This window comes from Centropristis striata, chromosome 16 (assembly GCF_030273125.1).
Source record: "Centropristis striata isolate RG_2023a ecotype Rhode Island chromosome 16, C.striata_1.0, whole genome shotgun sequence".
Taxonomy (NCBI): Eukaryota; Metazoa; Chordata; class Actinopteri; order Perciformes; family Serranidae; genus Centropristis; species Centropristis striata.
In genome coordinates, this window is record NC_081532.1 from 17,072,823 (window position 1) to 17,095,258 (window position 22,436).

The window sequence follows — 22,436 nt, forward strand, 5'->3', positions numbered from 1 at the left end:
GACAGGTCACTAACAAGGCAAGCCATCATCAGGAGAGAAGAAAAGCAAAGCGTATCCACAGCACTGTGTCAATAAAGTAAAATAAAACAAAAAACGGATTTGTCTCATAACTTTGACCACTTTTTCACTTAATGACAGTTTTTTGGAACATTTTGTTCATTTAAAAATTTCTTGTTCAGCGTTTGGCCGTACACTCCAGGGAGTCTGTACATTTTTCAGGTAAGTAACATACATTTTGTTTTTATTTTTTGCTAGCCAAAATTAACATCCCAGTTAATGCTAACATGAATTAGCAGCGACTTTACTCGGTCAGGATAACGTGTAGTCAGTGTAGGGGTATCTGGTTCAGATACACATTGCCTCCATTAGGGGTACCAAAATATTTAGAGGTAAAGCTAATTTAGGTCAATTTTGCTATCGGAAATTGACTAAATTAATATTTAATACTTTAAATGAATTAAAGTTACTCGAGGGGCACCACCTATTCACTTAGGAATAGGAAAAGATAGCAAATCATAGTTAATCAGTCTCATAAGGTTAACAAATTATCAATTTGGAACATTGATTATTAATTATGAATATAATTATAATCGAATTACCTTATTAATATTTAGTAACGGTTGAAGGAATTTTGAGTTCTTTCCATAGCAGAGGTTAGCAAATCATTCATTCATGTGCAACATTAAAGGGAGAAGCATATCAATCCAAAAACATATTTATTCTAAATAAAGCAAAGCAAACAGAACACACAATAACTAATCTAAAAGACTATTTACAGTGGAAATGTGGATGAGAAAGGATGTGTAACAAAATGGCTGCCGAAAGGCGGTCATTTAAATAAATCAAAATGGCGGAAGCCCTTTTGTTCTTGAAGAACAATAGACCATGCGGTCTTGAAGGTCTATGTGTTGTAGGAAGCCAAATTAAAGTATATTTCATGTGGATTAGTGTGTGAGCAAATCAAATGAGTTATAGTTAATTTACATGTACAACTTGAGATATGTAGAGCAACATTAATCATACAACTTCAAATGATCTAACTACACAAAATATCCCAACAAATATACTTAAACACACAACAGATCAACACCATTGATTAAAGCTTAACAAACTTGTTCTTGCTTACTAACTGCCCAGTACTGTACCACAGAGTCCAGAGTTGAAAGGGGAAAGCAGCACTCCTTTTGAGGAAGAATCTGGTTCCTGGTTGGGTTCTTGTGGTTGTAGCGTTGTTGCTGTTGGCTCCAGAAGCTTGGTGAGGGTCTCTGTGATTATGTCCAGTATAGATCACAGGCAGGAAACTTAGAAGCGTTGTGGTGGGCCCACTTGGTTTGGGTTTTCACCGGCCTTCCCTTAGAGCTGGAGACAGAGGGGGATGGTCTGGTCTTCCTCCTGGAAGATCAGACCAGGACAGCAGGCATACTGTTCCTCAGGGAGTTGAGAAGAGAAGAGCGAGAAGGGGTGGCTGCAGGACACTTTTGTGTCTCAACCTGGAAGTTGTATTTCCTGTTGGTATCAGCCAATGAGACGCCTTTAGGTATCTCCAGATACCTGTGGGGGTGGGGTCGTTTGTCTTTGTTTGGAGGGGGACAAAGAACGACCTCCATCTTGAAGCATGGAGAGAATTTGTTGACAATTCTCACTGAATTCAGTCTTAAATCCAAATGAATCTTCTGGAGTAGCTGTGAGCCCTACATCAGTGTCGTCAGATCCACCTCTTGCTCCTTCACAGTCCAAATATGGTCTGCTCCCCGTTTCTGAAAACAAGATGGAGACTGTTAGTATGCATCTTTGTAATTCTCCACAGCATGCATCCGTAAACTGAGCAAACTTGCTACTATGTGTGTATTTCAGGAACAGACTTTTTTTGTCTACACTGTACATTTGAGTAAGATATTGATATGCTGACCATGCACTGGCCACTTCATTCAGCTATGACAGTCTGACCATATAAGCTGACCACACCTGACCAGCCATATATGTTTCATCTGTGTGACACAGTGACTATGTATATAAAGTGCAGCAACCTGCAATGTCCAAGAATAACTGGAAACCATGCCATGACAAGTATATGAAGTGTCCAGTGTATGTCACATTCATTCATTTTCTGTAAGCTTGTCTGAGATGAGTCAGACATCAGGTGGAATAAATGCGCATTAAACAATCACTTCTCCACTTGTTCTCTTTCTCTATCAAACCACAAAATGCATCCCATCATTTGGCGTCACCCAATCGGCAAGCTCCGGTCCGGAGCTGTGAAGCCTATGCGGAAGTACCAAAAACTGCAATTCCTCAACTCGCCGCTTGAGGCTGGCTGCAGAAGGGAGCAAGTTAGATTGACTCTCATGTTAAAATGTCCGACTTCACAGTAGAAATAAACATGTTTACAGCCTGGTTTAAACGATGCCTCTACTCTCAAAAGCTGATTTCCGCTTCCATGTCATCTCTGAGGCGGGTGAATTATTTTATATCTCACTCGTTTAAGTTTCTAATGCTGCCTACGATGCTAACGGGAGTGAAGTAAATTATTTTTTAGTATTTTATACAGTCTATGGGCGTCACGAACCGACTGGTGAACTTCTGAATCAGGTAAGCAGACTTTACTCTAAACCATGTCTAATGTTTTCTCTGCTTGCCTCGAAGACTTGTTTAAAAAGAACCTTAACTTTGGTAATGCATTGTGGTTTATTTTAAAATTGGCTATAGTATGGGCTGTTTAAAAGTAAAACTAATTTGATGAATTATATATCAAATATGAAATTGACTCATGGGTAAGCTGCTGTATCAACCTTGCCTGATGTTTTTGGTTGCCGAACTTGTCTTACTATCTTGTCTTAAATACAGGTATCTGATTTAATGTTGAGTTGCAGTGAGGAATAAAGATATGAGATGTAAATAGTAAAGCCGGGGTTAAAACGAGAAATGTTGCATGCATGACAGGAGTTAACGAATAAAGAGTTGGATATAAGAGTTTAAGAATAAAGAGTTGGATACAAGAGTTAAAAAATAAAGAGTTGGATTCAAGAGTTAAAGAATAGAGAGTTGGATTCAAGAGTTAAAGAATAAAAAGTTGGATACAATGTTGAGCCCTCTTCTGCAAAAGTTTTTTTTTTTTTTAACAAAAAGTAGTTTTAACACTTCAGTTACAGCTAAGCTAAGCTAAGCTAAGCTAAATATCCCTATCCTTCAGTAGCATATGTAAACAAATGGGGTTCACATCATCCTTGTTTTCATTACGTTACAGGTAATGGTTTCAGTGTCTTTGACAGTTTAAAGTCTGCCCAAGTTTACAACTTGATGGTGACATTTACTGTTGACATGCTATCTCCCCGTAATCCAATGAAAAAGACAGTAAAAACAGAAGGGGAAAGGGAAGAGATTACAGTGAGTTTTACAGTAAAGACTTATGGACTGGGATGTATGCATTGAATGCATACACATTTTTGACTTGGACTTGTGGTTTTATACTGTGTCAGTGTAAAAATGTTGCCAAACATTTGGATGAGAAAGTGACTTTAGCCCTTGCAGCCATGTAATCACTAACTTCAGTTTATATCCAAATCTTGAAAACAGAGGAGGGGCCTGTGTGAAATAAACAACATCTATCTAGATTTATGGACTTACATAGAATAAAAGGATTTAAAGGCCTAGTTGAACATAATCGGGGGAAATTAACTCATATTGGACTAAATAAATGGGTTACATTTACTATGACAGTGAAAATGGAAGGGGGGGCAGAGGGGACATGCGGCAAATTAACTTGGGTCAGATTCAAACCCAGTTCAGCTGCAGCAAGGACTCTGCCTTAGTGGTATGCGCTCTACCAGTGTACAACCAGGACACCCCTAGTTTAAAAAAAAAAAAATGTAAACACCTTTTACTCCAGTACCTCACCTAAGTTCAGTACATGTAATTAAATAAAAAACACACACATTATTTTAAAGAGAACATTTATTTGTGAAATTGTAAGTAAGTTTCAATACAACCTGGATAACTACTAACTTACAAGAGCTTAAACGTAAGCTGACTTAAAATTTCATTCTAAGCCTAGGTATTCGTGAGATTTCTCAAAGGGCAGAGTGAGTGTTATTGTGGAGAAACATTCAGGACTGCCCGGATGCTGTGGAGCAAAAATAAAGAGAAATGAGCAGACCTGCAACCATTATCTGTGTTGGGGAGTCATAAATGGTGGAGAAAATAAAGGAGTGTACATCTACCATTTGCCATGCTTCATCAGTTCAATGGCATCATTGATTTGGTCCAAAGTCATGTTGTGAGTGATGAACTCATCCAGCTTCAACTTCTTGTCCAGGTAAGCTTTAACCATCTGAGGGACCCCATCCTTACTCTTAAATCCTGAAAACACACACATTTAAAAAAAAAGGAACAAACAACCACAATTATGCTGAGTGGTCCTAAAACACTGGTTATCAAGTGTGTTAAAAAAATGAGCGCAATTGCTGCATATGATCAATCAAACATTGACAAATTACTATATTTTACAATCAAACTATAATTTTCGACAAATACAAAGTTAGAAGGTAAACAGATAATCCAGCTCAAATAAAAAACCTAGTTGCAGCAGCTAAAAGCATGAAAGAAACTGTAAATGTGTATATTAATATGATTATAATATCACTGCAAAAATACAACATTACATGGCATGCACATCTAAACAAAGGTACTGGACAGAAGGACATAATGTAAAAGAGAGATGTGACAATTGCTTTTAAGACCTGCTCTCCAGAGAGAGGTGTCAAAAATGACTACAAACAACATGCGACGGTTCCAGATAGAGTAGTGTCATTAGTTATTGGGGATGCTCCTATTTGACTGATGGGCCTCCCACCTCCGAACAGGGAGCCCTTCCATGTGCGCCCAAGAATGAGCTGAAAGGGATGGACAGAAAAGTTCAGGTCTGCCACACCAACGATCACGCTGACACCCCAACCTTTCACACAAGACTCCAAGGCATTGCGCTAGATAGAGAAACAAACAACAAAACCAGTTTCCACATGGTTTCAGATCCACAGTTTTCTGTTTATTTTTTAAGTCAGGAAACCTTTCTGTCTTCCTCACCATGACTTCCACATTTCCGACACATTCCAGGGAGAAATCCACTCCTCCATTGGTCATCTCAGACAGCACTTCACTGATGGGTTTACTGTGATCCTTAGGATTCACAAATTCAGTTGCACCAAACACCTTTGCCTTCTCAAACTTCTCAGGATTGATGTCAACAGCGATAATTCTCTTGGCTCCTGCAGCCTTGCAGCCCATGACTGCAGCCAAACCCACAGCTCCAAGGCCGAACACAGCACATGTGGAGCCTGGTTCCACCTAAAATACAAAATACTTTAGTCAATATGGTTCTTTTTCTTTGTTCGGACTAAGTTCGGTGTTTCACTATGGGAATTGCCTTGGCCTAACCAAATGTGTTGGAGGGATTTATTACAGCCTTCAGCAATGCATAATGGGTAATGGATGGATATCCCAAACAGTCACGATACACACCTTAGCAGAATTAACTGCTGCTCCATATCCTGTGCTGACACCACAGGCAAGAAGACATACTTTGTCCAGAGGGGCAGCAGGGTCAATCTTAGCCACAGCCCTCTGATGGATAACAGTGTACTCGGAGAAGGTACTGGTTTCAATAAACTGCAGCACCTTTTTTCCCTTACAGGTTAACCTGGAGTCAGTTAATGCCATCTCATGAATTCGATCGGCAACCCTGCACATTCAAATGACAATACAAAATTAGACCTTTTTTTTTACATTGAACATGCTCTATTGGAAGGTGCAGTTTCAACATGAGCCAAGACAAGACATGAGAAACCAAAGACACAAACAATCTGTTTGGTGTCACCATCAGACAACAAGTCACTTCACCAACATAGTGGGAACTATAACTAATGGACCCTCAAATAGGTCTATAACTTATGAACACAGCCTGGGTTACTAAAACTAAGAGTTGAGAGGAAAAAGACAAACTCACCATCCTTTCTCACAATAATTGGTCATGGCATTTTGACAGAAGCGACATTCTCTACACTGGGAGATAACGAGAGGAATCACCTTGTCTCCTGAAATTTAAACACAATGTTGCCATGTCAGAGGAATTTTAGGCCAGCTTTCAAAACAACAAATCAAATGTCAAACAGAGGTTTTTTGGGATAGGTGGCACAAATATGCCACCATGGCAAAGGATAAGTTGTAAACTGTTGGGATTGTTAGTTTTAACTAACCTGGTTGAAACTCAGTGACCCCAGGCCCAACACTCTCTACGATGCCAGCTCCCTCATGGCCGAGGACTATTGGGAAGCCATCTTTGGGCATACCCTCGAACAGATGATAGAGGTCTGTGTGGCACACTCCGGTTGCCACAATCTGCACCAAAGACAACGACCACACAATAAAAACACTGATGCTTGTTTCTTTTGAACAGTGGGGTATTGTGCCATTTAAAGATGCATTTACATATAAAATTATAGTGAAACAACCATAACTGATGGAAGCACTTGGCTTGTCATGCTTTGTATTTCTCCACACAGGGAAGCAGTGCATATGGAATTCTACTGAAAGCAAGAACTCAATCGATGGATCTAGGAAGATGGTGTTTTTCAAAGAGTGAATATGTAAAGGGAATGTAGTAAGTTAATGGTAAATGGAGTGCACTTATATATCAATTTTATCCAAAGCGCTTTACACTACACACTACGCTCATTCACCAGTTCACACACACATTCATACTGGTGGCCGAAGTTACCAGGGGACACTGGTGCCACCTGCCACCATTGGGAATTCATTCACACACCGATGAACGCAGCATCAGGAGCAATTTGGGGTTCAGCATCTTGCTCAAGGATACTTCGACATGTAGGCTGCCACGGTCAGGGATCGAACCACCAACCGATCCGTAGGCGGCCGCTCTATCAACTGAGCCACAGCTGCCCTGTCTGTGTTAATCTGCTCGAACAGAAGATGCAAACATTAGCATGTCTGGCAAACTAAAGTTGCATCCGACAGACATGTGACATAAGTCATTTGGTTCAAGTCTCATGTAGGTCCCAATAATTTTTTCCAATGATCAGTGACTTTGGTCACAAGAGTAAGAGAAATTTAAGCATTTAGAGAATTTTGTTTATTAAGACCATTAGTCTCAGAGCCGTACTCATTTCTTTACCAGATACTTGGTTTCATAGTATATAGTTATACAAGGTTCTCTGACCCCCCTAAAAAGTAAACATCACTTATGATGAAGCTCAGTGCTGTTCTTGGGCCAAGTTTGAACACCAATAAAGAACCAACTAATTTACCCCCTTCACTGCACATCCAGTTGTTGGGAATTTAGGATGCCTCTTTTATGAATAAATGATACCTTGCAAGTGGCGTCAAATATGTAAATAGAAGGGCGTTATCATAAATGCTAACCCTCCCGTAAGGTTATCGAATATGTAAGGATGAACCTGAGCAACACTTGTGTGGGTTTCATGGTTCAAAAGTGTGGTTAGATGAGGATCAGACTTATTAATAATTATCATAAATAATTATTAATTAGATCCTGGTACCTGGGGGGACCCAGAGCTTGTGCCCCTCTGGGCGGTCAGTGGAGAAAGAGGAAGAAAATACTGGCTCCTTATAGTAGGCCACCATAGGTCTCTTGAACAATGAAATCATCTGTATGTGTCATAAACACAAAGCATCCTGGGAGATTCGTTCGTTATCAGACAACCAAAATGGAGGGGAGATCTCTGGTTGTCCCTTGCCAGAAAGCCAAAATGGAGGTGGTTAAAATTCTGCTGCATTTAAGTCCACATCAGTTAAAGTCCACAAATGAACCCAAGATTCACCTGTGGTTGGATGACAACAGAGTAAAAGACAAAACATTTCTTGTGAAGTCTTAAAAACCTTAAGTAACCCCGCTAATATAAACATTACATTGATTCACTTACTCTTTTTTAAAAGGCTTAGTAGGACGATTTTAGGATGAATTATTTGCAATACTGAGCAGCATGTATTCATAAGCTCAGCATAAACTTATACTAAGGTATTTGTGTTTTTGTGAAACTGACCACTTGAGTAAGATGTGAGCTATGTTGACAGGCTGACCATGAAAGCTGACCACACTGGAGTAATACATTACATCTGTGTTGAACCAGAACAACAGGCACCGTACCATGACGAATATATAAGAACTTTCAGTCTCTGTAACCATTTAATTAATTCTGAAGCAAGCCAGACCGGAATCTGACGCCGTGTGGATTAGACTTACATTCAACGACCACCTTTCCGCTTGTTCTCCTCATTCATTAAACCACAACAAAAATACATACTATCAGACGACCTTGTGTATGTACATGTATAAGTCTTGAAGTAGACATCTCTCACCTTGATGCGGACCTCGTTGGCCTGGGGCGGGGCTACCTCAATCTCCTCAATCACCAAAGGCTTGTTGGGCTCCCAGGCCACTGCTGCCTTGCACTTGATTACCTAAAGGGCAGTGACACCACATGCAATTACCCCGCATGAGATATGACAAACACTACAATATTGCAAGGGTTTCCAAAACGAGCCACAGTGCCACACTGTCACTTTTGTTCCTACCTTTCCAGCTGTGGCCATTATTTTCAGCAAAGACGACTAAAAGAGAAGTGTGAAAGAAAGAACTGCAGTATCGGAGAGTGAGGAGGAGAGACTGCAAAGAAGAGCATTTATAGAAAAAAAGATTGGCACTGTGAACTGAACACTTTGAACTTGTACTATAGTAACAAGATGACTGGGCATCAGATGTAGAAACTGTGTAATGTTTAACCCAGGTCATCACACTTTGAGTCACTAGTTATCAGGAACCATAAAATAATGTATATAAAAATGCCTGATAAGATGGCTGGGCATTAGATGTATGGAGTGTATAGAGTTTACCCAGTTTAACCCAGTTTGTCACATTAAAGACTTTGTACCCACCCAGACGGCAACCTCCGGGTCTGAGCATTGAGGCAAACCAGGAAGTGCCTTAAGGACAACACTATGGACTCAATCGCTAGTAAAAACTTTTCTTCAAGACAGTATGATGTTAATTGTTATAAATAATGGCCCCATTTAAAAGAAAATAGAAGATAAAGAATCATATGATTTTGGGTGTGGCTACCTTTGATTGACAGGTGGCTAACAAGGCCAGCCGTCAACAGGAGAGAAGAAAAAAAAAAGCGTATCCAAGGCACTTTGTTAATGTGTGTTGTGAAATGAAGTTGTTTGTCATTGTCCGTGTTTTTGTCCGTTTTCGTCTCATAACTTTGACCCTTTCACACTATGTTTTTAGTACAGTTTTTGAAACATTTTGTTCATTTAAAATTGTCTTGTTCAGCATTTGGTTGTACTAACATACACTCCAAATTTTTTCAAGTAAGTAACAAACATTTAGTTTTTGTTTTTTTGCTAGCCAAAATAAACATCCTAGTTTGTGCTACAGTTAATGTTAACATGGATTAGCAGCGACTTCGCTCAGTCAGGTCAAACTACAGACGAGTGTAACGCCAAACTCGATGCTTCAAATGGGCAGTCCACAAAGCAAAGGGTGACGTCACGGTGACTACGTCCATTATTTTTATACAGTCTATGTACCCACCCTTAATTGTATATGAAAATACCACTCACCTACCCCCACCCTGGATTTTAAACATTCAGAGACTATTACAAATATTCACAATCAGAAAGCCCTTAAAACTCTGAAATAAGCCCTTAATACCACACCTGTAACATACCTTGGCATGCTAATTTGACTTCAGGGCATTCTGTGAATTATCATCTGACATTATCCCTATTGATTTGAATTATTTCTCTTCCCACAAGTGAACCCATATGTTAGAATATGGTTTTACAAACCCGAATGACCAACCATTCCAGAGACAGGAACTGTGAAAGTTGACCCATATTTAAAGACCTAAAGACCAAGACATCGTCTTTAAAACATAACAGTATGATTTTCTCATCATTGGAAGCTAAGGGGCAGGAGTACCCTCAGTTTCAAACCTTTCAGTCCAAAATAAATAAATATGCAAATTTGGTCATTTTTGTGTACTTTAATCAGGATTATTTTCTGCAGACCCTGGTCCTCCACAATGGTCTGTGGGACACCTATCGCCTTATTAGCCACCTTCACAGGTGTTTTTGTCCCTGAAAATCAGGGCACTCTACCAAGCAATCACAGAAAGGACAGACTATAGTTTGAACATATACTGTTTGTACAGTACAATAGTTTACAACACCCACCTGTTAAGATAACATGTACCTTTATTGATCCTCCGTAGGATAATTTCATCATGATGGAGTAGTGTGTTGTAAGTGTAAGTAGTGAGTTGAAGCAATTTGTCTCACTTTTTATTTGTTTGAAAAGTGCTTTACAGTAAAGTGTGATTGATTGATTGATGGGCTACATGGTTGTGTAATGGTTAGCACTTTCACCTCACAGCAAAATAGAAAGAACAAATAGAATCCAAATACATGTGCAAACTCAGCTTGTAACGTGATCACAAGAATAACTGCATCTAGTAATGTGGAAGTAGTTTTTGTTAACCCCACCCCTGTTCTTTTTCTCTAACCTTAGCCTAAATGTAACTGTTTTCTGTGAAGTTAACTTTGGAAAGCCACTTTGGATGTAATTAGTGGAAAGTGACAAACCGTCCTCGACATGTCCAAACACCAACAAGAGGGATGCCTTGTGTGTTGGTATCACAAGCAAATCGTGCATGTATCATGTGTCTAAATTGTTAGATCCCTATATTGTGTCCATCGTATTATTTGTGAAATATTTAATTGTTCAGGGGGTTCCCTCGAAACAACGCAGTGGTCTTATTGTGGAGAAACATTCAGGACTGCCCGGATGCTGTGGAGCAAAAATAAAGAGAAATGAGCAGACCTGCACCTATCATCTGTGATGCTGAGTCATGAATGATGGAGAAAGTAAAGGAGTGTAAATCTACCATTTGCCATGCTTCATCAGTTCAATGGCATCATTGATTTGGTCCAAAGTCATGTTATGAGTGATGAACTCATCCAGCTTCAACTTCTTGTCCAGGTAAGCTTTAACCATCTTGGGGACATCATCCCTCCCCTTAAAGCCTAAACCACAAAAAAAGAAAACAAAGAGCACAGAGTTTTAGAATTAGTAGAACACAAGTCCACAGTCTGCTATTTATTGATTTAATTATTTATTATTATGAATTAGTCAGTGGTGATGGTCTTATTTGTCTCACCTCCAAACACAGAGCCCTTCCATGTGCGTCCAGCAACAAGCTGAACGGGTCGGGCAGAAAAGTCTTCTAATTCTGTCCAGCCAACAATCACACTGACACCCCAACCTTTCACACAAGACTCCAAGGCACTGCGCTAGATGGAGAAACACAAAAAGGTCAATGGGCTTTTGACCAGAAGGGTGCTGGTCCAAATCTCCGGACTATCTGAAGAAATATGGGCTGGATAATTTAATGAATTACTTTGTTTGTCGACTTTGTTCAGAATAAAGGTTGTTGTTTTCACAGTTAGGAATCATTATATTCTTGAACCAGATTGAATAAAATCTTCCTACCATGACTTCAACATTCCCAACACATTCCAGAGAGAAGTCCACTCCTCCATCAGTCATCTCAGACAGCACTTCACTGATGGGTTTACTGTGATCCTTAGGATTCACACATTCAGTTGCACCAAACACCTTTGCCTTTTCAAACTTCTCCGGATTGATGTCAACAGCAATAATCCTCTTGGCTCCTGCAGCCTTGCAGCCCATGACTGCAGCCAAACCCACAGCTCCAAGGCCGAACACAGCACACGTGGAGCCTGGTTCCACCTAGAGTACAACACACTTTGATGAACATGTTTTCATACAGTAATAATCAACGAAACACTTTGTGTACTTGAAGGAGTGATGAGGCTTTCCAGTCTTTCCAATTTCTCATTTCATTGTTTAGGTCTGAAAAATTATGTAAGATATCAATCATACAACAGTCATACACACCTTTGCATTATTAACTGCTGCTCCGTATCCTGTACAGACACCACACCCAAGAAGACAGACCTTGTCCAGAGGGGCAGCAGGGTCAATCTTGGCCACAGCCATCTGGTTCACCACGGTGTACTCAGAGAAGGTACTGGTTCCCACAAACTGCAACACCTTCTTCCCCTTACAGGTAAACCTCTCTGGGGGTGCCAACCTGAACACGATAATTGTTTGATTTGAAAATCCTGGAAAAACAAGTGCTGCTTTTTTTCTATTTGAGGGTTCAATAAATACTTGCAATACCTGTGAAATTGAAAAATGAACAGATTCAAACAATTTTCCCTGTGGTATCGTCAGATAGCATCTAAAGCTGTTACACAGTCCTATGTGGAATGAAATGTTCCTATCTATAACCATATGAACACACCAAAGACGAAGGAAATGAATTGAGTGGAAGGGAGGATAGGAGTGTTTATTGAGCTCACCATCCTTTGTCACACTGGTTGGTCCTTGGACTTTTACAGAAGCGACATTCTCTACACTGGCCGATGGTCAAAGGAATTACTGTATCTCCTGAAAGACAACAAACAATGTTTCCATGATAGAATTATGTACTCTATATAAGTTTAGCTAAGCTAAACACATACTCAACACTCGTTAAAACTGACCTGGCTGATATTCAGTGACTCCAGGCCCGACGCTCTCTACAATACCAGCTGCCTCGTGGCCGAGAACTGTTGGGAATTCGTCTTTATTCATTCTCTCCAAAAGCTGGTGCAGGTCCGTGTGGCACACAGCCGTTGCCACAATCTTGTAACAAAGAGGGTAGCCAAACAATAAAAACACAGAGACTAGTTAGACAGGCTGATGAGAGTGTTAGAGTCGTAAATCAAACCAATAAATTGATCTTATGAGTTGCAAAAAGCAGGATTTTTATGAAACAATACAGTAAATCTTGAGTAAACATCTCTCACCTTGATGCGGACCTCATTGGCCTGGGGTGGGGCTACCTCAATCTCCTCAATCACCAAGGGCTTGTTGGGCTCCCAGGCCACTGCTGCCTTGCACTTGATGACCTACAGGACAGTGACACCACATAAAATTACCCAGCACGAGATGGAGGTTATGAAAAATGCTACTGGGGACTGTTGAACCTTATTGGGAAGGGTCTCAAGAAAAGAGTGACCCTTTGTTAAACTCTGATCACTTAATAAACTCAACCCACTGCTCAAAGTGAAGAAGGAGACAGGTTAAGGAACAAGTTGTCAGCTTTAACTTTTTATTTTTATGGTAAAAGGCTAAATTCTACGTTTGGCAGAACCGAGCTGTGCCGGCTTTTTGTCTTAGGGGGTTCATAGTGATCGTGCGAAGGCATGAAATTTGTGCCCTTTAATAGTGCAGTCCAGCGTCGTGGAGCGAGGTGGGAGGATACTGAGAAGAGACGATAGTGACGTGCGACAGAGCAGCAGCAGTGCTGCACAGTGGCACAGTGCTAATAGGCTGCACAGTTAGCTCTGTAGCAGTACAGTGTGTATGTGCTAAGTTAGCAACCTCCGTTTGTTTACAAGAAGCACCTGACACTGTGCACAGTTAGCAACTCTTGTTTGTTTACAATAAGCGGTGGACACTTTGCGTATGACGGCGGTCGCAGTTGTTGTGCATGCTCCTAAACAGTGATTCGATGACTGTCACACCAATTTGGAGGTGTCTGTAAGATGTCATGCGTGACGTCAAATATTCCACCTTGCCGGGATGACCCTTTCTTAGTGGTCCTGCTTCCAACAATTTCCAACATTTTCTGCTTCAAGAGGTAGGCGGAAAATTGGCGGGATCACTCGATCCCAGCACCCCGCTTCTGGCTCGTGCGGGCGAGACATTACAGAGCCGTAAATGTCCCGGCATGAAACGGTACTATGAAAGGGGCTTATGTGTCATGATCCGCTCCTGGCTTTCCTCATCTACTGCCAGCTCTTCTACTACTGTTCCACTCACCTGCCGGCGACTCCCACCACATCAGTGCAACCACATTCACCTGTGTTCCCTCACCTGATTTTAACCCACTCTTTCCACTCAGTCTCTGCCAGATTGTCTTCAGCAGCATGCAAAGCTCTTGTGCATTTATCTTAGGATTGCTTCCCCAGTTTTGACCCTGCCTGTCCCTGACCCTTCCTCGTCTTCCCTTCCCAGGTAACCAGATCAGACATCTGTCCCCTACTCCTCTGCCTGCTCGCCCCTTGTCTGTCTCCTGCTTTCTTGGATTCCCTCCCTGGAGGTTTCTGCTGGAGAGTTGGACTGTTTTGGCTGGCTCTGTGATGGACAATTTCCAGTGTACCTGCTTTCGAGTTTTGTGACCCTGTTTTGTCAATAAACTGTTGAACTGTTTCACCACTGGTCACACAAGGACATATACATATAGACATTCACCCCTTTGCAGTCACATTCACATCTACATAACCTGTCTTTGGACTGTGGCCATAGCAATCCAGATGAGCAAACAAATGGCTTTCCTTCCTGCAATTTTTTTTTATTACTTATTTGTGTTAACAATACAGCTGCTTCTGGCAGAAGCAAACAAGAGCAAAACAGTCTAAAGTCCACAAGTTATTGGACATACAAAACAGGATATGAGACATTTTACTGAGGCAGAAAGTAAGAGACAGAAAGACATGGGGCATTAAGGTTTAGATACTAAACTTTAAGATTATTAAATACATATATCAAATACATGCATTGAAAACACGCAGTTGAACAATATTCATGCAATACATATTCATAAACTATACAAATGAGATACAGTTTCATTGTTTTTCTAAGGTTTGGTTTCATTGTTGTAACCTGGAGAGTGTGTGCGTTTACACAGGTTTGTGTGTACTTACCTTACCGGCTGTCGCCATTTTTGCTGCAAAGATAAGAATAACCAAGCGAGAGAGGAGTTGAGAGAGGAGAGCAGCTGCTGGACAGCAGTGGGGAGGAGACAACAAGAGACCCTGAAACTTGAGATTTCTATGTAGCGGAAATAAAAAAACAGTTTGACCTTCAGATGGACTGGGACTTGTTATCAGTTCCTTCGATCACCAGATAAGCAAATCTTGAAGCCTGTGTGGAATCGACAAGCAGCAATGTAATGCATTGCCCTACTTTTGTGTTACCTCCACTTAAATAACGAATATGTTATAAAATTCATGTATCTTTGACAACAATATTTTCACACAGCGCCATTTCTATAATAGATGAGATATCCCCATTGCTTTTTATTACCTATGTGGACTACGACCTATTTCTTGACATTGCTTTTCACTTTATGAAACAGAACGACCAGACGCGACAACCTATCTGTGTGAGGACCATTCATTGAATAATGCATTCCCTAGCCTCTTACCATAACTCTCACAACTAATTGCCAAACCTGTAACCTGTACCTTTAAGCCAAATCTGAACCCTGAAATAAGCCTTTGAAGAAGTGGGGACCAGCCAAAATGTCCTCACTCTGTTGTTTAAAAACCCATTATGGTCTTTACTATGTACAATACAAATACACACACACACACACACACACACACACACACACACACACACACACACACACACACACAGAAACACACACACACACACACACACACACAGGCACACACACACACACAAACATTAACAGAGTGGGATAGATGTTGTTTTATAACTTACAAGAAGGTGAAAAAGTGTATTTCCCAAGTGTCGAAATTCTTGAAGTCACAGAGGCTGCTGCTTGGCTCTACTCATATGTTTCCGTTTAAATTTTAAGAACAGCTGGTTTAGATTTTGTGCTTGGAATCTGACTTTGCAATGAATGCAAGACTTTTTTTTATTTTCCTTTTCATTGTTTTTTTCTGAAGTGCCTCTGTGTTTGAGAGGTAAGTTACAAGTCAACTTTCTTTGCCTCTTTAGCCAACCCAACCCTTTATTATCCCTACCTGACCTAGGTTTTTGGTAATGGCTAAATGTGAACATTTACAGGTTTTTGCATTGCACAGGTTGACCTAGGCTTTACTTAATCCCCCTTAAACATCTTAGCAAGCCCATCATGTAAAATCATATAATCAAGTTCCAAAAGGGAGGGGTTCTTGAGTAATTAAAGTTAAATACAATGCATCCAGGGAAGTATGTGATAGTTAGCTGACAATGATTCCAAATATAATACCTGTATGACCAGAGCGGTCACACTCATTTTGGCATTTAGTTAACCCTTCATTTTGGAGCACTTATTCTTGCAAATTCATTATCATGTAAACAGTCAGTTTTACAGTTCCCTGCCTCATCAGTACAGTATTTGCAATACTCAAGTACTGTACTGATGAGGCAGGGAAGCTTGTTTGTTTGGTGCAACATCACATTATTGTTTTTCCTGAAATTATGATAATTTATAATATAAAATGAGTCCCCAAAGATTCCTACTCCTTTTTGATACTGAGTATAAGTTGGTGTTTGTATAGTGCTGGTTTCAGGATTCTTAGTTTATTTGACAGTTCACTGAGATTTGATTCATGCATTAATTTACATGTTGATGCTATTATTTGACATTGCTTAGGAAAAATAGAGAATTTCAAGTGCCTACTTGTGTAAACATTTTGTTAAGGTCAAAAGTCATTCTTGCGTAATGTAAATAGGAATGTGTGACTAGAAATAACAGAGTGCAAAGTACATTATAGTGTGAGACTGTAATGCCACATGAAGGAAAAACTAAGCTTAATGTGAGATTAATCATCATCTACAGACACCTTACTGTATTCTGTCAAATGAATATGAATTTCTCCCTTTTTTTTTGACACAGGACAAATTTACTGAGCAGATGTGATGTAGAAAATAACAGAGACACAATTTGAGTTGGATCACAGTTCGACTTTAATTGTTATTTCAACTTTGCATGCCAAGTGTAGCAAACTAACTAAGCTAAAAATGAATTCATTAAAGTTAATCTGACCTGGAACAGTTTGACACCACAACACAAAAAGGGAAGCCACAGATCCTATTTGTTGATGTGAACACACTTATTCTCACAGTCTGCATGTTATCCATTGAGTAGTGTTCCAGGTCTGGTACTCATACTGTGTACAATTTCAAAGATTTCTTTACTATTTGCAATGCATTTCGTGCTTGAAAGTTGTGTTGAGTTTCAGTACAACACAGCTTTTTGTGGTAGCAACACAGTGGTCTTATTGTGGAGAAACACTCAGGACCGTCCGGATGCTGAGGAGTAAAACAAGAGATAAATACACACATATTAGAGTATGTAGCTGGTTCATAAATCATGAGGGGTTGAGAAAGTATGGAAGTATAAATTTACCATTCGCCATGCTTCATCAGTTCAATGGCATCATTGACATGGGCCAAGGTCATTTTGTGAGTGACAAACTCATCCAGTTTCACCTTCTTGTCCAAGTAGGCCTTCACCATCAGAGGTACACCATCCTTACTCTTGAATCCTGAGCCATAGAGATTATACACATGATACAATAGGAGTAAATAGAGTCTTAACTTCATAACCTAGTAAACGAGAAATGCATTTGGTTCCCAGTCAACAAAAAAAGGATGGAGGCCTTACCCGAAACCCACTGTTATTTGACAATTTCTGTTCATTACAGTATCTGTGTTCTGTTTCCAATAAACATAGAGTGAAACTGGCTACAGAGCTAAAATGAGTTGCATACAGAGTGGCAGCCCACAGAGTGGCACACCAACACCAGCAACGTAGCATGGTAACCCACCCCACCGGCAAAACAGAAAATGTCAACAGATGGTCAGTTTATGGCTTCTAGTCAGTTAAACCAACTCTGACTGGTTCCGAAACATGGCATCCATTCTGATAGCTCGTCTCTGCCTCGTCAAGATTTAATTTGTGGAATGTTTTACCTTCTTAATGTGTTTGAGACCATCAAAGCAAAAGTTTAAGGATAATTTGAATAATCTAAAATCTAAAACATATTCTGGTTTATTTAACACTTTTTTGTTTACTACATAATTCCATATGTGTTCCATTATAGTTCTGTTTTTTATATTAATCTACAATGAAGAAGATTTAAAAAATAAATAAATAGAAACCATGGAATGAGAAGGTGTGTCCAAACTTTTGACTGGTAGTGTATATTTAATTGAACACTATACGAACAGATTCCCTTTTACCAGTAGTTGTCCTGCGCCGATGCAGGTATGGACATATTTGACTTAAAGAAGTCTCACCTCCAAACAGGGAGCCCTTCCATGTGCGTCCACCAATTAGCTGAATGGGTCGGACAGCAACATCGTACATGTCTGTCCAGCCAACAAGCACACTGACACCCCAACCTTTCACACAAGCCTCCAAGGCATTGCGCTAGATGGAGAAACAGCAAAAAAAGTCAGCGGCCTTGTAACCACATGGATTTAAATCTGAAGCTCAGAAAATATATGCTTTAATAGTCACTTACCATGACTCCCACATTGCCGACACATTCCAGAGAGTAGTCCACTCCTCCGTTTGTCATCTCACACAGCACTTCATTGATGGGTTTACTGTAATCCTTGGGGTTCACAAAGTCGGTTGCGCCGAACACCCTGGCCTTCTCAAACTTCTCTGGATTGATGTCAATAGCAAAAATTTTCCTGGCTCCTGCAGCCTTGCAGCCCATGACTGCAGCCAAACCCACAGCTCCAAGGCCGAACACAGCACATGTGGAGCCTGGTTCCACCTAGAGCATAACAGACTTTGATCAACATGGTTGTTAGGTCTTCCTAGGTTACACTAATCTTAAAACCCTAGTGCTCCATAAATACAGTGGTGCCACTGGTAGTTAGTATGTTTCATACCCAATGTCTAATAAACAAATCGTTTAATAAAGTGGTGTGGAGGTGAAATCATGACAGCAGATGTTTGCCTTCAGCAGTACAACTTAGACTATCCACAACACTCAAACATACACACCTTAGCAGTATTAACTGCTGCTCCATATCCTGTGCATACACCACATCCAAGAAGACAAACTTTGTCCAGAGGGGCAGCGGGGTCAATCTTAGCCACAGCATTCTGATTCAGCACAGTGTACTCAGAGAAGGTACTGGTTCCCATAAACTGCAGCACCTTCCTCCCCTTACAGGTAAACCTGCTCTCTGCTGAAGCCATCACATCAACGCGGTCTGCAGCCCTGATTTTAAAAAAAAAAAGGTAAATACAACTTCAGACTTAAATATTGCATTTGCATTGCACTGTTCTATTACAGGATAAACAAATATTTGTTAAACCTAGAGGACACAATTTCTACCCACTCTGGCACTTGAATAGAACACTTGATTGGGTCTACCTTATGAACACATCTTGAATTACTGAAGTTAAGAAAACGAGCTCACCATCCTTTCTCACACTGGTTGGTTTTGGGACTCTTACAGAAGCGACATTCTCCACACTGGGCGATGAATAGAGGAATCACCTTGTCTCCTGAAATTTAAAAACATTGTTGTCAAAGGAACTTTATACCAACTTACACAACAACAAATCAAATGTGAAACAGCTGGAAAGAATGGCTCCAATATGCCTTGGTGCACCTGTTACTAACATTACTGCCACAGGCTTACAGGGGAAAGCTGTTTATTTAATCTAACCGTTGGGTTATTAGTTTTAACTGACCTGGCTGAAACTCAGTGACTCCAGGACCAACACTCTCTACGATGCCAGCTCCCTCATGGCCGAGGACTGCTGGGAAGCCATCTTTGTGCATACCCTCGAACAGATGATAGAGGTCCGTGTGGCACACTCCGGTTGCCACAATCTGCACCGAACACAACGACCACACAATAAAAACACTAATGCTTGTTTCTTTTTTTTTAAAAGATATTTTTGGGGTTACTGTTAGGGGAAGACATGCGGGAAAGGGCTCCGAGCCAGACTTGAACCCGAGCCGCCCGCTTACGAGGACTGGGCCTCTGTGGTATGCGCTCTACCAGGTGTGCCACCGGGAACGCCCCTAATGCTTGTTTCTTTAGTTGAAAAAAAGTTGGGTAATGTGCATTCTTTAAAGCCACAATCAAGTGAAAACTGTAACTGCTGTAGGCACTCACCAAATACCAAAGCAATGCACATTGAAAGCGGAAACACTTTAGGTATGGAACCTGGAAGATTGTGATTTTGCCAAAACCATGATGAATGGATTCAACTGTATTTATCTGCTTTAACATAAGGTGCAAATATTGGCATGTCTGGCCAACTGAACTAAAGTAGAAGCTAAGCGTTTCTTCCAAGGACATAAGCATTTTGTTATCCAACTACTTTTTGTTGGGTAACATGTCAAAAATTTTTTAGCAAATGTTGTAGCTTGCAGTGACCATATTTGTGAAGGTGGTGGATTTGTTGGAAAATCCGAGGACAACTATAGGCAACCTGACTGCACCATGATTCTGGCTACATAGTAAGTTGCAGCTAACAAACAAGCTCAGGCCTATTCTGATATATACAGTGCTTTGGAAATGCATTGCTATGCCTCTATCCTGAATGATACGTCGTTGTGGTTATGATTCATTAATAGCAAGGTAGCCACACTCTAAAGCATATCCAGCTTTATTGTCTATTTTACTCTAAATGGGACCATAATTTACAAAATGATGCTTTGTTCAAGAGTTAAAACTACTGATTGGAACCATAAACCCATTAGCAGAATTTACTGAAGTAATAAATCAAGTGAGAAGTAGGAGAATTTTCTGATAGACTTCTATACAATTGGACTTCTATTTTTAGCCAGTGCTGTCACCCTCTGCTGGCCATTAGAAATAATGCAGTTTTAAGGCACAGTGGCATCACATTTCAAACCTGCATTCCTTTATACAGTCTTTGGTATTTTCCAAATGGTCCTTTTTACCATTTACCATAGACTAAGTACTAGTTGTTTATTGTTATAAATTTTGAGTGTACATCTTTCACCCTAACCCTGTGACAAAAATGGTGATTGTTTTTGGTCCTCAAACTCCTGTGTATTTATGTGCTTTTATGGTTATGGCTGTAAGGTTTACTGACCCAAAACATGTCAGTGCTTTTCTTGGATTCAGATTTGAACACCAGTGAAGAACCAACCTATTTTCCCCCCTTCACTACACACCCAGGAGAAAACGTTAGTGTGATAATGGCATTATGGTAAAATCTTCAAAAAGATTTGAAAGTGGATGTCACTCACCTTGATGCGGACCTCTTTGGCCTGGGGCGGGGCCACCTCAATCTCCTCCATCACCAAAGGCTTGTTGGGCTCCCAGGCCACTGCTGCCTTGCACCTGATGACCTGTCGGGCAGTGACACAAGGATGAAGTCTTATATGGCAGTTTCTAGAAACCCTGAGCATTAGCTGAGCATTAGACAGAATGTTACTATCATCTGTACTTTGATTTCATTGTAACACTCATCTAGAGGCACCAAATTGATTTGTATTCCCCCATGCAACTGATCATCATAGCAGACATAATCAAAGGGGTTTGACATATTCTCATTTATTAATTACATGCTGACAAAGGTACAGAGTACAGTGGTTTCAATTTCTCTGATATAGCTGCTCTTGAAAAAGCAAGCATCACATGAAAAGCAACAAATTAAAGTCCACACAAGTTATTCGGCAGTCATACTTTTTATATTATACGTAAGATTGGCAACTTTAGTATCACTGTGTAAATCATTGTTATAAATCATATTTTTAAAACCATTGTTGCTTTTTTTATTTTTTAAAGTCATTTTTCAATTCTACTGTGGAACTGCAATGCATTTTAGGACTTTCATCTTGACCTTTTTTTGGCTTACTACTCACTCATTTTTGCCAATATCCACAGCTGGTAAAAAAAACAACTGTCTGCATAGCTCTAACTGTGTGCCAAGTTCAAAAAAGGACATGCAATAGTTCATTAAGGTAGAGGGGACAGAAAGAGATAGCTATTTATTTCATTATATACATTTTTTTAATGCAGTAAAAATATTATGTAGGTTTGAGTAGAGAAAGAGAATGACACTGAACAAGAGAGTACAGTCTCACATTGATGGCTTGTATATTTCACCCATTAAGTTTATAATCATTAAAAAAATCTGGGACATTTGTTACATGTCCTAACCCTGTCTCTTCCCACATTTCCATTAATTGCTACAAAACTGTAAAATAAGTTAAAAATGTCCCAAAAACAATCTTATAATATTCAAGTAAAATATATGAATGTAAAGTTTGCAGCAATTTTTTTTCTTCTACTTACCAAAACTTGACTATACTTGTACTATAAAACATCACAGCAGTACATAAGAATACTCTTATATTGAAATATGTACTTACCTTACCAGCTGTAGCCATATTTACAGCAAAGCTGAGTGAGAAAGGAGTCAAGAAATAAAGACCTGCTGGTCTGGAGAGTGAGGAGGAGAGACGTTGACTTGGAGGTTTAAATACAGCTGCAAGCGGTTACGCAATCATTCCAA

At 40.1% G+C, this 22,436-nt stretch overlaps 3 protein-coding genes across 4 annotated transcripts; all 3 read right to left on the reverse strand.

Moving 5' to 3' along the window:
- Positions 1-1,703: 1,703 nt before the first annotated feature.
- Positions 1,704-9,578, reverse strand: LOC131988758 (alcohol dehydrogenase 1-like). Of its 2 annotated transcripts, none has more exons than XM_059353991.1 (9): positions 8,608-9,578; positions 8,392-8,493; positions 6,249-6,390; positions 5,999-6,086; positions 5,515-5,734; positions 5,080-5,340; positions 4,850-4,979; positions 4,218-4,356; positions 1,704-1,757 (listed from the first exon to the last, which is right to left on the reverse strand). In XM_059353991.1, coding segments are annotated over exons 1-9 (1,101 nt in total). In that variant the 5' UTR covers positions 8,626-9,578; the 3' UTR covers positions 1,704-1,756. The 2 variants fall into 2 exon arrangements, with proteins under 2 accessions (XP_059209974.1, XP_059209973.1); XM_059353990.1 differs by lacking the exon at positions 1,704-1,757 and adding an exon at positions 3,928-4,120 and having other exon boundaries at positions 8,608-9,577.
- A 224-nt stretch (positions 9,579-9,802) lies between these two features.
- On the reverse strand, positions 9,803-15,032 carry LOC131988244 (alcohol dehydrogenase 1-like). The gene is made up of 9 exons (XM_059353343.1): positions 14,875-15,032; positions 12,973-13,074; positions 12,667-12,808; positions 12,484-12,571; positions 12,017-12,212; positions 11,588-11,848; positions 11,256-11,388; positions 10,983-11,121; positions 9,803-10,885 (listed from the first exon to the last, which is right to left on the reverse strand). The coding sequence occupies exons 1-9, from the start codon at positions 14,890-14,892 to the stop codon at positions 10,852-10,854; spliced, it is 1,113 nt and encodes a 370-aa protein (XP_059209326.1). The 5' UTR covers positions 14,893-15,032; the 3' UTR covers positions 9,803-10,851.
- Positions 15,033-16,855: 1,823 nt separating this feature from the next.
- LOC131988669 (alcohol dehydrogenase 1-like) lies at positions 16,856-22,436 on the reverse strand. Its single transcript, XM_059353852.1, has 9 exons — positions 22,294-22,436; positions 21,166-21,267; positions 19,629-19,770; positions 19,352-19,439; positions 18,930-19,149; positions 18,436-18,696; positions 18,209-18,341; positions 17,316-17,454; positions 16,856-17,218 (listed from the first exon to the last, which is right to left on the reverse strand). Exons 1-9 carry the CDS (start codon positions 22,309-22,311, stop codon positions 17,185-17,187), a joined length of 1,137 nt encoding a protein of 378 aa, XP_059209835.1. The 5' UTR covers positions 22,312-22,436; the 3' UTR covers positions 16,856-17,184.

Bases quoted from the DNA above. Each gene is read 5' to 3' on its own strand.
- LOC131988669 (XM_059353852.1), bottom strand. The intron at 18,342-18,435 runs GTAAGTGACTAT...TTCTCCATCTAG, and splicing joins TCGGCAATGTGGGAGTCATG to CGCAATGCCTTGGAGGCTTG. The intron at 17,455-18,208 runs GTGAGACTTCTT...TCTATGGCTCAG, and splicing joins GAAGGGCTCCCTGTTTGGAG to GATTCAAGAGTAAGGATGGT.
- LOC131988244 (XM_059353343.1), bottom strand. The intron at 12,572-12,666 runs GTCAGTTTTAAC...GTTGTCTTTCAG, and splicing joins AGTCACTGAATATCAGCCAG to GAGATACAGTAATTCCTTTG. The intron at 10,886-10,982 runs GTAGATTTACAC...TTTGCTCCACAG, and splicing joins CTGATGAAGCATGGCAAATG to CATCCGGGCAGTCCTGAATG.
- LOC131988758 (XM_059353990.1), bottom strand. The intron at 6,391-8,391 runs GTGAGAGATGTC...TCTTTGGTGCAG, and splicing joins CCAACGAGGTCCGCATCAAG to ATTGTGGCAACCGGAGTGTG. The intron at 5,341-5,514 runs GTGTGTATCGTG...TTTGTATTTTAG, and splicing joins CAGCAGTTAATTCTGCTAAG to GTGGAACCAGGCTCCACATG.